This window comes from Mobula hypostoma, chromosome 11 (genome assembly GCF_963921235.1).
Source record: "Mobula hypostoma chromosome 11, sMobHyp1.1, whole genome shotgun sequence".
NCBI lineage: Eukaryota > Metazoa > Chordata > Chondrichthyes > Myliobatiformes > Myliobatidae > Mobula > Mobula hypostoma.
In genome coordinates this window covers 99,559,446-99,574,344 of record NC_086107.1, presented here as the reverse complement: position 1 = coordinate 99,574,344, position 14,899 = coordinate 99,559,446, and the positions used below count along the sequence as shown (strand labels likewise).

Genomic DNA, 14,899 nt, shown 5'->3' with positions numbered 1-14,899 from the left:
ATGCACAAAGTCAGGGTGGGTGGTAGTGGCTCCACCAGCTGCACCACTCTGCTGCTCACATGGCAATCTCCAATGTAGGGCAAAACAGAAACAAGCCTCTTGATGATCACAGGCTTGCTTCATGAAATCTAGTACTTTCAAACCGCATACAGATCAAGCATGTCTTTTCCCCATTAGCTGAATGCATCATTATGGTGTGGCACTATTACTTGAGTTTACAAGAAATCAATGTTTTATTTTCAGTGCTACCACTGAGGGTCTAAACTAGTTTGGTGGGGGTTTGGGAGGGGAGGGTGGATTCAGAGAATGTTCACTAGGTTGATTCTGAAGATGAGGAGGAAACTGAGATATGAGGAGAGACTAAGTCGCCTAAGAATTCAGATGAATGAGAGGATGCCCTAAATAATGAAAAAGACAGGTAAGATGCATGTTTCTTAGGACATAGATGAGGAAAAAATGCTTTCCTCAGAGAGATGTGAAACAGTGAAATTCTCTGCCCAGGGAAGCAGGAAGAAGCTACCTTCTTAAATATATTTAAGACACAATTTGACAGATTATTACATTGTAGGGAAATTAAGGGTTATGGGGAAAAGGCAGGCAGGTGGAACTAAATCCAAGGCCTGATCGGCCATGATCTTACTGAATGTTAAGCAGGTTCAGCGGGTCAGATGGCTTATCCGTGCTACATTTTATGTTTATATAGACTTCAGTAAGGCCTTATACAAGGTTCCACTGGTAGACTACTCTAGGAAAGTTAGATCACATGTAATCTAGGGAGAGCTGCTTAACTGGAAACACAACTGGCTTGATAGTAGAAGCAGAAGGTGATGGTGGAAGATTGTTTTTCAGTCTGGAGGCCCATGACTAGTAGTGTAACTCAGGGATTGGCACTGGGTCCATTGTTGGGTAACAATGTACAAGACACAGGATTTCAGCCCAAAATGTTGACTGTACTTTTTTTCTATAGATGCTGCCTGGCCTGCTGAGTTCCTCCAGCATTTTGTGTGTGTTGCTTGAATTTCCAGCATCTGCAGATTTCCTCTTGTTTGTGATGAGACATAGTTAATAAATTGGCAGATGACAATGAAGAAGATCAAAAAGTCGGCTGAGTAAGAAATGGCAAAATACAGCTGTGTTTTGGAAACTCAAATCCTGGTAGGATTTTCACAGTGAATAACAGGGATCTCGGGAGTGCTGTACAACAGAGGGATCTTGCAGCACAAGTACTTAGTTTACTGAAAGTGGAGTCATGGGTAGAAAGGGAGACGAAGGCTGCTTTTGGCATGTAAGCCTTCATAAGCCAGGGCACTGAATGTAAAAGTTGGGAGGTTATTGTGAGGCTGTATAGAACGCTGGCGAGACTTTACTTAGGAGTATTGTGTACAGTGTGGTCACACTGCTGTAGGAAATCTGTTATTCAACTGGAAAGAGTACAGGTATTATTTACAAGAAGGTTAGGAGGACTCAAGGGACTGAGTTGTAAGAGGAGGTTGGACAGCCTAGGACCTTATTCCTAGTATCTTCCAGGAATACTGCATGAAACATTTTTAATATCAATTGGTGATAGAAAAACAAAGAGTTATAAGAAATTAAGTTGTGAGATAGACACAAAATGTCTGCAAAAGATACTTAAGCAGATTAAGCAGGAGAGGGAAAAAGATTGGAAATGCAATACAATGTAGAAAAATATTATCCATTTTGATAGGTGGAATACAAATGCAGAATATTTAAACAGTATGAAATTAATGAATGCTGGTCCTCTTGTACATAAAGTTAAAGAGTCTGTATGTGAGTACAGTAATTACAGTGGATTCAAGTTAAATGGGACAGATCCAGACCAGTACATTTTAGCGTCTGTCCAATTAGCTGATGTTTAATGGAAACAGTTAAAAAGGTATTAAAATAAAGACAAACTACCGTTTAACTGAGTTAAAAAATTATGTATTTAAATGAAATAAAAACAAATTAGAACACTACCAGTACTATAGAACTGTTCCAGTAATTCATCCAGTGCTCAAAGCCATATTCTTTTATTGACTAAATGGGCAAAATCAACGCAGACACCTAGTGCAGATAATGGACTACCTTCATACAATGCTTTCATTGATTACATCCTCCAAATCTTCATTTTCATTGTAACATTCAAGATACCTTGAAATTCTTTGTAACTCCTAACTTGAAGTAGTGAAATTGTTTCATTCTCACTCCCAGACGTTTCCAACATCTCCAATCCTGAATGCTTGAAACAGCGGTGACTAAAACAGTCCGGAATTGTCTTATTGCTCATTACTTGCCAACTATCAATGCCAAAAATTGCTGCTTTTTGAATACAAACACACACAGCTGATGCTATTTAAAAACAGTTTGCTCTAAGCACAGCGTAGTGGTCACACAACTGCACGCAACTGATGCTAGTTAGAAACTGTTTAACAACAGTCTCCTGTCCCAATTAAGCAGCATATTGTCCCAAATAAATAAAAGCATTCTAGGCCATTTTCTCAATTTTTTTTGTTCTTTAAGAATTTTTCCAAATAAGTAGCTGCCCTGATTAACTGATGGTCCAATTAACCGTAACTCACTTTAATTAGGTTGGCTAAAAGGATGTTTTTCCCATTTCAAAGAATGCATACTAATTCTTTTGAAGGCCAGAGATCACAGTTGATATGAACTCCAGAACTGTCTAGATTTCTCAGTTGTAGACAAGCAAGAACATCATCGTCAGAAGAGAAAAATACACACCAACATTTGAAGAATCTCCAAACATGAAACAATACAACACAGGAACAGGCGCTAGGTACTAACGAATTTACCCACATTTCCATCTGCCTGCACGTGGTCTCTATTCATCCATTCCCTATCTGTTCATGTAATAATCCAAAGGCCATTGTATCTGCCTCTGACATATCCCTTGGCAGTGCATTCCCAGGCACCTACCACTTCCGGTCAGCAAAACTCTTCCAAACCCTCCCACTCCCACCACAAAGACACATCTGGAAGTATCTGTTACCTCCACCCTGGGGAAAAAACCTGATCATCCTCCCCATTCATGCCTTTCAGAATTCTAAAACTTCCATCAGTTGCCCCTCAGCTGCCAATGCTCCAGAGAAAGCAACCCAAGTTTGTCCAACCTCCCTATATACTCTGTAATCCAGGCAACATCCCTGCAAATCTCTTTTGCACCCTCTCCAAATCTCTACATCCTTCCTGTAATGCAGCAACCAGAATAGTAGACGATAATCCAAGCGAGCTATTTTCAGAAATGCAACATTATTTGTAATGTTAAATTACCCTTAATACACACAATTTAAGTTAAGGAGGCAACTATAGCTAGGGGACACTGATGAACCCAGTTTACATAAACTTTCAGAAGTTAAAATCAAAGCTTAATGAACTGAAGACAAACCATCAACCTGGTAAGGACCATGGATAGTCGGAGAGTAGGAATAACAGGTTCATCTTCATTCATTCATTTTCTGGGCTGAGAACATTGCTGCCAAGACCAGCATTTAATGTTCATCTCTTACAAGTCTTGAGAAGGTGGTAGTGAGCCATTGTCTTTAATATTCCATTCCTTTGGTAAAAGTATGCCCACAATAGGTAAATCCAGCAGTGATGAATGTTTCACAAACAAAAGAAGATCTGCAGATGCGGGAAATCCAAGAAACATGAATATTTTGTAGCTGCTCTCAACCAGGTCACACTTCTGACTTGTGTTTTCTAAACAGTGAAAGGACTTTGGGATGCCATTGGTGATATCACTAACTAAGGATACGTAGTCTCTGGTCATCCACCTTAGTCACAGTATTTATGTGGCTGGTCTGATTGAACTTCTAGTCAGGGGTCACAACAGACTGTTGACAGTGCTGGTAGTGGGGGTTCTGCAATGGAAATATCCTTAAAGGCCAAAGTTGTGTGGTTAGTCCAACTGGAGATTGTCATAGCACGACACATGGCACAAATGTTACTCATCAGTTGTGACTCACTACCCGATTGTTATCTAGGTCTTAATGCAGACAGGCATGGACAGCTTTGTAGCTCAAGAATTGATAGATAGAACTGAGTATTAAGCAATCTCCAGCAGAAATCCTATATTCTAATCTTGAAATAAATGAAGAGACCAAAGACAATTGGGCTTGGGCATTACTGAAGGAGTTCCTCTAGGCAACATTCTGGGAGTTGAATAAAAATCACAGTCACTTTCCTTTGTGAAAGTCAGGACTTTAAGCAATGAGCTATTTTCCTGAATGCCCATTAACTACATCCTGATGTCATATTCAATCACACATCACTTTCACCTCATCTCTGGGTTTTAGACCTTTACTCCAGATTTGTGTCAAAGCTGTGATAAGATCTGGAGCTAAAATAACCTGGCAAAGCCCATCCTGTGTCACACACTGAAGATTAAATACTACTTGATTGCAATGCCATTAGCACTTCCATCATCTTATTGAAGCTTGAAAACAAATTGGAGTAATTAGGCCTGATGGAACTGTCATAATTTCTAAGAACATGCCAAGGCAATTTACAATTTTCCATCTCAGGTAGCTGCCATCTTAGTTAGAAGTTGTCTACACTACAGCATGGATGCTGTCTGCTTCCTTAGCCATTACTTCATGATAATGAAATCAAGGTTTGTTCCACATTGCTGGTTCATTCATTAACTGCCTCAGACTTACGGCCAAATCTTCTGATAATACGAAGATTGGTGGCAAAGTAATATGCATAGAAACATACATTTACAAACAAACTTAACAGATTTAGTAAGCAAGACAGTAAAGGATGATTTCAACACTGATAAGACACTCATTTGCAACCAAAATAAAAGAAATATCCAAGTATCTTTTATTAAAAAGGGATGAAATATATAGGAACATTTCATTTTTTTGTAGGCTTTGACTTAAAGTGTATCATATACATAAGAAAAAGGGTTTGAGGTGCATAACCCTTATTCATAGCAAATTACAAGTTAAAGACAAGGCTATTTTTGACACTTAATCAATAGAAAAAAACTCTTTCGTTTCAAAGTGAAAATAGATCTCTACAAAGTGATCTAAGTTAATTACAAATATAAAACATAAAATAATTGACTGCATAAGTATTCACCTACTTCAAGTCAGTATTTAGTAGATGTACTAAATACTGATTTGATGTGTCATTTTAAAGATAGTGAATACTTAAGCAATTATTTTGTGCTTTATATTTGTAATTAACTTAGATCATTTTGTAGAGATCTGATTTCACTTTGACACAAAAGTTTTTTTCTGTTGTTCAGTGTCAAAAAAGCCAAATTAAATCCACTGTGATTCAATGCTGTAAAACAATAAAACATGAAAACTTCCAGGTTGAACATTTTTTATTGGCATTGTATTTAGGATTTTGAAAGGACTATCTGTTTAAATGTACTGCATGCCTGCAACAAGGCTGTTAATCAATTCCAGTTTCTGTTGAATTCAAGAACAATTGTGCAATTTCAGTTACTGAGAAACTCCAGTTATTCTCGCAGTTTATTGCATTTCACTAACTATTCCAAACAAATAGCTACATGCAATATATCATTTTCAAATACTTAACGAATTTTGTTTTTAAAACATTTAGCTAACTACCAAAGTACACACAACTAAAACCCCAATTGGAGGTGAAAACTGCTATTTTTAAGTTTAAGCTATTTTTAAGAACACTTTAAAGTTCTCATCTTCACGTGGAATAATGAAACACATTACGAAATAGAAGTAAACAATGTTCCTAACGTTTGCACCAATTAGTAATTGTTAATCACATGATGACTTACATCCATTTCAAAAAAGTGGTCCTTCAATTTGGAGGCAATTTCATAGTCTGCTCTTAATGCAAGGTCATGAACCTTTGTGCACTCTCCGAGGTCCATTCGCTGTAGGAAATGGAGGAGAAAAACATTGGATAATATTAAGTGCAATGTATGAAAAAGCAAACCAAGATATCAAACCATTCTTCACAATGAAAAGCACCAGACAGTACCATGAGACAAAGAAAATGCTGTTTATAAAATGACAGATGGATACATTGAACAACAAGAATCCTTAACAGCTATGTTTAAGGTAGCCAATGATTTAATGATTCACATGGAGAAACTTCCAAAGCACAGCAAGGTAGTAAGAAATTAATAATGGGGGGAGGGAGTGGAGGGGGAGGGGAGTTTTTATGAAACGTCTGAAGGATGTCGCATTGCTGCTGCCAAGTGAATAGAATTAAACACAGTCTCACTCTGTTTAGTTAACAGAATCTTAGTTTTGTTAAATGAAAAAGAAAAATTTTCACCCAATAGCAGAACTGCATTTACTATTCTGTCATAGTTTTGAATTAATTATCAGCTATATGGCTGTGTTCATTCTACTGGAAACAAGCTTAATATAAGCACTAAATTAAAACAGTTACTTTATTTAGTCATCAAAAATTGATATTGGTATGCACAGAATCTCTTCACAATTAAAAGCACCAGGGGCTACCATGAGACACAGAAAATGCTGTAAATATTCAGAAGATTAAGTAGCATCTGTGGAGAGAGACAATGTGTAAATGTTTCAAGTCGCTAACCCTTCATTGGAGCTAGGGAAAACTGGAATTTGGACATATTTTAAATTGCAGAGAAAGTGAAAGATTGAGGATGGGAAGAAGACCAAAAAAACTGAATGACACAACAGGTGATGGTGCTGAAAGTTTGGCAATGACAGCTAATCTGGAAGAAATGGTCTTGAACGTGGGAGATGGAAGAACAAAAAGTAAACTGTTAGAATTCTGAAATTAAAAAAAAACTTCAGTTGCTATATATCTGTGAAAGAACAACATCTGTAGGGGGAAAAAAGTCAGCATTACAGTTAACATTTCATCAGACTGGCAAGTTTTGATACAAACTGGAAAAATCAGTCATCAGAAACGACTGAATTCAATGTTCAGTGTTCTGAAGGTTGTATCGTGCCTAGTCAGAAGATGAGGTGCAGTTTCTCAAAGTCACATTAGGCTTTCCTGGAATGATATGAGGCCAATGACAGAAGTCAAAATGGGAGTGTGATAAAGAATTAAATCAACAAGTAACTGAAAGCTCATGGCTGCCCTTGTATGTTGACTGGAGGTGCTCTGCAAAGCAATCACCATATCTGCATTTAGTTTCTCCAATGCAGAAGAAATCATTTCACGAGTGGTACAGTACATTGGAAGCACAATGAACTGTTGCTTCACCTGAAAGGAGTACTTGGGTTCGTAGAGCCAAAAGTACAGGCACTGTATCTCCTGATTCTTAGCCTCCAGCTGCTTGTTACTTTATTTCTTAAAGTCATACCAATTTGGACTTCCTTCAAACAATGTTCCAATAATACCCAATGTAAGCTCTCATCGCCTCACCAGGCATGTTATAGCCCTCAAATGAATTCAACAATTTCAGAAATTGCTTATGCATTTTACATCAGAGACAACCAATTCCAGTACGGTCTTTTAATTAGATTTCTAGCAACTGCAGTGCTTTTTCTATTTCACCTTAACAACATCTTTTTTCCTGATTCATCTCCTACTTAAAAGGTCCTTCAGACAGATCAGTTGCAAATAACAGGGGTACCCAAACTGAAATATTAACTTCTTATAGATGTCATGCATTTCTTGCAGTCTAATTTGCAAAGCCTCCCCCCTCCCCCCTCTGATCCCAGCTCTCATCCGTGCCGGGTCTTTACCATCCCTTCGGACCTTCAACTGTCGGAGGCAGAACGCTCTGTTCTCAGTAACGGTCTCACCTTTGTCCCCCTTCGCCCACACCTCAGTGAGTTCCGTGTTCGCCATGATGCGGAACTCTTCTTCCGCCGTTTCCGTCTCCGAGCCTACTTCTTCGGCAAGGACTCTTCCACCCCCACCGATGACCCCTTCTCCTGTCTTCAACCCTCCTCTTTTTCATGGACACCCCGCTCTGGTCTTCTGCCTGCTCTGGATCTCTTTATTGCTAACTGCCGACGGGACATCAACCGTCTCGACTTCACCGCACCTTGTTCCCATTCCAACCTCACTCCTTCGGAACGCTCTGCTCTCCACTCCCTCCGCACTAATCCTAACCTTATTATTAAACCCGCCGATAAGGGGGGTGCTGTTGTAGTCTGGCGTACTGACCTCTACCTTGCCGAGGCACAGCGACAACTCGCGGATACCTCCTCTTATTTACCCCTCGATCGTGACCCCACTAAGGAGCACCAGGCCATTGTCTCCCACAGCATCACCGACTTTATCCGCTCAGGGGATCTCCCATCCACTGCTACCAACCTTATAGTTCCCACACCCCGCACTTCCCGTTTCTACCTCCTACCCAAGATCCACAAACCTGCCTGTCCTGGCCGACCTATTGTCTCAGCTTGCTCCTGCCCCACCGAACTCACTTCTGCATACCTTGACACTGTTTTATCACCCCTTGTTCAATCCCTTCCGACCAATGTTCGTGACACTTCTCACGCTCTTATACTTTTCGATGATTTTAAGTTCCCTGGCTCCCACCGCTTTATTTTCACCATGGATGTCCAGTCCTTATATACTTCCATCCCCCATCAGGAAGGTCTCAAAGCTCTACGCTTCTTTTTGGATTCCAGACCTAATCAGTTTCCCTCTACCACCACTCTGCTCCATCTAGCGGAATTAATCCTTACTCTTAATAATTTCTCCTTTGGCTCCTCCCACTTCCTCCAAACTAAAGGTGTAGCTATGGGCACCCGTATGGGTCCTAGCTATGCCTGCCTTTTTGTTGGGTTTGTGGAACAATCTATGTTCCGTGCCTATTCTGGTATCTGTCCCCGACTTTTCCTTCGCTACATCGACGACTGCATTGGCGCTGCTTCCTGCACGCATGCAGAACTCGTTGACTTTATTAACTTTGCCTCCAACTTTCACCCTGCCCTCAAGTTTACCTGGTCCATTTCTGACACCTCTCTCCCCTTTCTAGATCTTTCTGTCTCCGTCTCTGGAGACAGCTTATCCACTGATGTCTACTATAAGCCTACTGACTCTCACAGCTATCTGGACTATTCCTCTTCTCACCCTGTCTCTTGCAAAAACGCCATCCCCTTCTCGCAATTCCTCCGTCTCCACCGCATCTGCTCTCAGGATGAGGCTTTTCATTCTAGGACGAGGGAGATGTCTTCCTTTTTTAAAGAAAGGGGCTTCCCTTCCTCCACTATCAACTCTGCTCTTAAACGCATCTCCCCCATTTCACGTACATCTGCTCTCACTCCATCCTCCCGCCACCCCACTAGGAATAGGGTTTCCCTGGTCCTCACCTACCACCCCACCAGCCTCCGGGTCCAACATATTATTCTCCGTAACTTCCGCCACCTCCAAGGGGATCCCACCACTAAGCACATCTTTCCCTCCCCCCTTCTCTCTGCATTCTGCAGGGATCGCTCCCTACACAACTCCCTTGTCCATTCGTCCCCCCCATCCCTCCCCACTGATCTCCCTCCTGGCACTTATCCGTGTAAGCGGAACAAGTGCTACACATGCCCTTACACTTCCTCCCTTACCACCATTCAGGGCCCCAAACAGTCCTTCCAGGTGAGGCAACACTTTACCTGTGAGTCGACTGGGGTGATATACTGCGTCCGGTGCTCCCGATGTGGCCTTTTATATGTTGGCGAGACCCGACGCAGACTGGGAGACCGCTTTGCTGAACATCTACGCTCTGTCCGCCAGAGAAAGCAGGATCTCCCAGTGGCCACACATTTTAATTCCACATCCCATTCCCATTCTGACATGTCTATCCACGGCCTCCTCTACTGTAAAGATGAAGCCACACTCAGGTTGGAAGAACAACACCTTATATTCCGTCTGGGTAGCCTCCAACCTGATGGCATTAACATCGACTTCTCTAACTTCCGCTAAGGCTCCACCTCCCCCTCGTACCCCATCTGTTACTCATTTTTATGCACACATTCTTTCTCTCACTCTCCTTTTTCTCCCTCTGTCCCTCTGAATATACCTCTTGCCCATCCTCTGGGTCCACCCCCCCCTCCTTGTCTTTCTTCCCGGACCTCCTGTCCCATGATCCTCTCGTATCCCCTTTTGCCTATCACCTGTCCAGCTCTTGGCTCTATCCCTCCCCCTCCTGTCTTCTCCTATCATTTTGGATCTCCCCCTCCCCCTCCAACTTTCAAATCCCTTACTCACTCTTCCTTCAGTTAGTCCTGACGAAGGGTCTCGGCCTGAAACGTCGACTACACCTCTTCCTACAGATGCTGCTTGGCCTGCTGCGTTCACCAGCAACTTTGATGTGTGTTACTTGATTTCTAATATTCTTTTTTTTATGGTTAAAGTTCATCAATCAAAAACATTAATTCTATTTGCCTCCTCTGATGCTGCCCAAGCATTTACTATTTTTTTCCCAGAATTTTACAATCTGCAGGCTTTTTGTTTTTGATTAAAGTGACATAGTAGCATTTGGATAACACATTCTGAATTTGAACATGCTTAGCCATAGCTTAATGGCTAGTATACTTAGCTTTGAATAAGGTTCTAATCCTACTGCAGAAATGAGAGCACAAAATTCTAGGCTGACACTCCAAAGCTGAACTGAGGAAGCACTCGTTGAATTTTATAGAGAACATAAATCATCCCATGTCACATTTTACAGATTAGTGGACTAAAGGTGCTCTTGACTATCAATCTAACTCTTCACTACAAAACTAGTGTGTGAAACTTGCTGCATGTATACTTCTTCCTTTGCAACTGTGACATGAAGCACTTTTTTCACTTCCTGGGGATAGGAAAGGCACTAAGTGGACACAAACAATCCCTTTTCCATTATAAATTTTCATGCCGTATAAAACTGTGACATAGTAAATTTGCTTTGTTTTGCTCATATTATGTACAGTGCATTAACTGAACTTTGCAACGTGTCTCGTTGTTTTACACAAAAAATGGCAATAGTGATGGCTTCATGAATATATTCCAAAAATGAGCTGAAACCCAAAGAACTAAAACAAATTGAGTAACCTTAGAATGCAAAATTAACACATCAACTAGCACAGCATTAGTGTATTGTATAAACTAAAATATAATCGTGTGATTTCAAAACTACGTATTGCACCACTACTTTATATAAGACAGCAGCAAATGTGAATTCAGGTAAAGTAGATTGAAAAAGCAGAATGAATGAATTTGCTTATTTCACATTGAATCAAATGGAAGGGTTCTATTGAGCCAACTTAATCTCACTATAGTGTGGTCTTTTTATAAAGCAATCCCAATGTCATGAAAATAAGAATGAAAGACATCTAAAATTACAAAAGGCACAAAACTATTTCCAATATTTCATCATGTTCAACGCCAAAAAAAGGTGTATATAATTAACAAAATAGTTTACCGTTCCAGAAAGAATGTCATGTGGGCAGCAGCTCAGGAGATGGCTCTTGCAGACCCGATCATCTGTAAATCTGATTCTCTGCCGACTGGCATCTCCTGTAATACACGGGTCATAGTGCAAGACAAGGTTAGACAGGAAACTAGAAATCACAAGACAAAACAAGTTATTTTTAATCTCTAAGCCTCTGACAAAGTATGTTTCCAATATCTTGCACCTTTCCCAAATTAAATGAACAATTTAAAATAGATACATACAATGAGCCCATGGCAGAACTCATTGATGGTTTGAAGGTCTTACCAAAAAGAAAATTATAATAGTTGAGTCTGAAAATTTACAGTAAAACTACAAGCCCATAACTATTGAAATTCCAGTTATTTTTACAACAAACAGGTTCTTAGAACCAAAGGCTTGAAATATTAATTAAAACATTATATTTTGAATATGGGGTTCAAGCTCCTTTACCAATTTAGATCCAACCTCTTGCTACTCAATTGTTTATTTGACATAGCACGTCAGATAATTATGGAAATCAAGATAGTTTCTTTTTGTCTATCTATTGGCTGCCTGATATTAAGTTATTCATTACTACAGGACTCAATGAAAGCAAGATAATTTTTATAGAGTTACACAAGAGCAATAAATTTGATGAAGTATTAGAATTGTTTTAAATAAAATTCTATGTTTGAAAATATTACAGATTGGGATTACTTTTGAAACAATAAGCTTCAGGGGTTAATCGCTGTTTTCTCAAGTACCTTCCGATAACCAGCTCATGTATATACACTTAAATTGCTGCTGTTATCGGCAGTACAATGGCATACAAGGAAAATTTATGATTATAGAACCCACAATATTCCAGAGACTATTATTCTCAAATATATTACCATCCCAAAAAGTGAACTTTGCTCTGCGTACACCATCAAAATTAGCAGTAGTGAGGACTCATTAAAAATCAGCTGAAGAATTTTCCCTCTTCATATGGGCTAAGAGCAACATCTGGTTTGGATTTCAATGGTTTACAAGATACAAGGTAAATACAGTAGCCTTCTACTGGCAATTCATTTAGAGTCTGACTTACGGGACAAGGCAGCCATTGGAAACATACTTTTACAGACAAGTACATTTTACTGTCGGTAAAAAAAAATCACACAGATGATTTCATGTTTGTTTAGGGCAACTTGCATTTTAAGAGGTCATCTATCAGTCTTTAGTGAAGAAGGTTCCAGGCAAGTACCATGTCTTGGAAATAAAACCTGAAGGAAAATTAACTTTATGATAACTAAATTTCAGGGAACAAAGCCCACCAACAAAATTGCCAGTCTATCTGGACTGTGCATGCTTAGAGTGCAGTGTGTATAACATTGGACTACATTTTCATTTCAAAGTTACCAGAACAGGCAAAGAGGTCCATATCAACAAATTCATTCAAAAGAAGTCTGAACTCCTTGTCCTACCTTAAGAGAAACAAAGGGAAATGTTTCATCCGAATGAGGCTCCTAAAAGATTCAAAGAAGATGCACTACCACTTGAAGCAATTTAAATGACTGACTGAATTCCATTTTAGACAGCGATCATGCCAAAAAAACCAAATTAAAATTAGGATTCCAATTTAAGTAAGGGTATTCAGAGGAGGTCACTTACAGTATTCTCCATACTGACCTGATTCGAACCCACTTTATACACCTGCCCACGCACTTCTTTCATCTAGCTGCACTGGAGCCATTACATATGAGAGCGATAACGGACAGGAGAAAAACACATTGAAATCACATAAAACTAAAAAAAAAATTAAAAAAAAGATGAAAACACCACTGAGAAGACGAGTTATAAATACATTATAAATCACCGCCCAGTACTTTATAACCTCAGTTATATCACAGAAGTGCAATGCGTTCACTTGTCTAAACTACTCGAAGCAGTTAACTTGTTAATTCTAAACCCATTTGTGCAAGTGGCAAAATTTAGGATGCTGTTACGAAAAAAAAAGCACATGGGAAATAACATAAGCTCCATTAAGATCACACGCCAAACAATATGCAAATTTCACAAATATAATTTTGGTAGTTGCATCACCCTACCCTACAGATCCTGTGTTGCAGTGGTCCAAACTTAGACCGCATGCCAGGTGAACTCCTGTGAGAGTAAAGCATTGTTTAATGGATATAAACTTCTCAGCGTACAAAAAAACATTAAAAATACCTTTTCCATAATTTACATTAATAAACCATAAACTGCATAGTTGATTTTGTCTGAACTACATGGCCTTCATTAACTCCCCATTCCACTTCCCAATATTCTGTACATTGTTATTTTCCAAGACATGATACCTTATGGAATTCTTTCAGTCCAGTACAATAGTCATTTGAAATCAACTGCAGACAATCCTTGTTTTTTTCTTTTAGAACAAAAAAGGGATTAAGAATAAGTAAATTGAAAAGCTTGCAAAATGAGAATACACACTGCGAGGACACCAGCCTCCATCTCTTCCATTATTAGTGACTCAGCTGCACAGTGTTTTATACCCTGGATGTTGGGAAGTTAAAAAGGGGAGAGCGTTCAGTATTACACACCTGCAAGAAGGGACTTGCACTAATCACACATCAAGTAAAAATGAAACTAAAGTACCTGCTTTTTGGTTTTAAACAATGTATGCAAAGTACCACCTGTAAATACTTGGTTGATTAACAGTTCACTTCCCTGAAGGCCATTCCAAATTAAAATGTAGGTTTTTTTTTAGCACTGCACAACTGTGAGAAAGATCATTTCTCATACGCTGGAGACAACTCATGGGCATTAATAAAAATAAACTTCTGATATACGTTCTAATCAAAGCAGTTGCTATTAAACTTTTCAAAATTGAAATCACACAAGTTCAAAAGAAAATGCAAGAAGAGGTAGATATTATCCTTTCCCTAAGGAGTGATTTAAACTAGAATAGGAAAAACAGAATGGTGGAGGAATACAGTAAAGTCTTGGGTTTGGAAACAAACCGGACGGGCCTCAACTGCTGGTGGCTTCAGCTTAAATCTTTCATTCAATCCTATTGCTTGTAAGATCATACATAGAATGCCATATGCATTAGTTTGATACGTTTTCAAAACAAGCCTTGACATTAATATTGGTAAAAGTAAAAATTTGAATTCCCAATAATGAATATCTTACAGCTTAATTAATAGGTCATTTGTTACAATTTTGCATGGACAATTCTAATTTTTGGAAACACTAAGCAATAATGACTGGTACAACAATCGGGTTTAAACTTTGAGCACATCCATAATCTATTTGCAGAATAGAAAGTGTATTTTATACCAATTATTTGGAAACCCAGGTTCAAGATGTATTAAATTCTAAATTACATCTTTGAAATTTATACAGTTACAAATTAACCCTTAAGCTCAGGCTATATTTTAAATAAGTCTCTCTTCAGAAGAGATTTTCATCAGTGAAGCTCAGTTCCAATTATATAGTTAGATTCATTTAAATTAAAACCAGGGTTTGAGGAGCATTTTAACGTTCTATTTAGTGAACAGAAAGTTATTG

The 14,899-nt window shown here is 39.1% G+C and overlaps 1 protein-coding gene across 10 annotated transcripts in view; it reads right to left on the bottom strand.

The window, feature by feature from the left end:
- The window catches only part of LOC134353999 (putative RNA-binding protein Luc7-like 2), a 61,938-nt gene that overhangs the window by 31,755 nt on the left and 15,284 nt on the right, over nt 1-14,899 (bottom strand). For 5 of the 10 annotated variants that reach the window (XM_063062638.1, XM_063062633.1, XM_063062634.1 and 2 more), the window contains 2 exons: nt 11,360-11,454; nt 5,789-5,887 (listed from right to left, as the gene is read on the bottom strand). In XM_063062638.1, coding sequence (XP_062918708.1) covers nt 5,789-5,884 — 96 coding nt within the window. In that variant the 5' untranslated portion in view covers nt 5,885-5,887; nt 11,360-11,454. The other 5 variants (XM_063062635.1, XM_063062637.1, XM_063062640.1 and 2 more) reach the window with 3 other exon arrangements.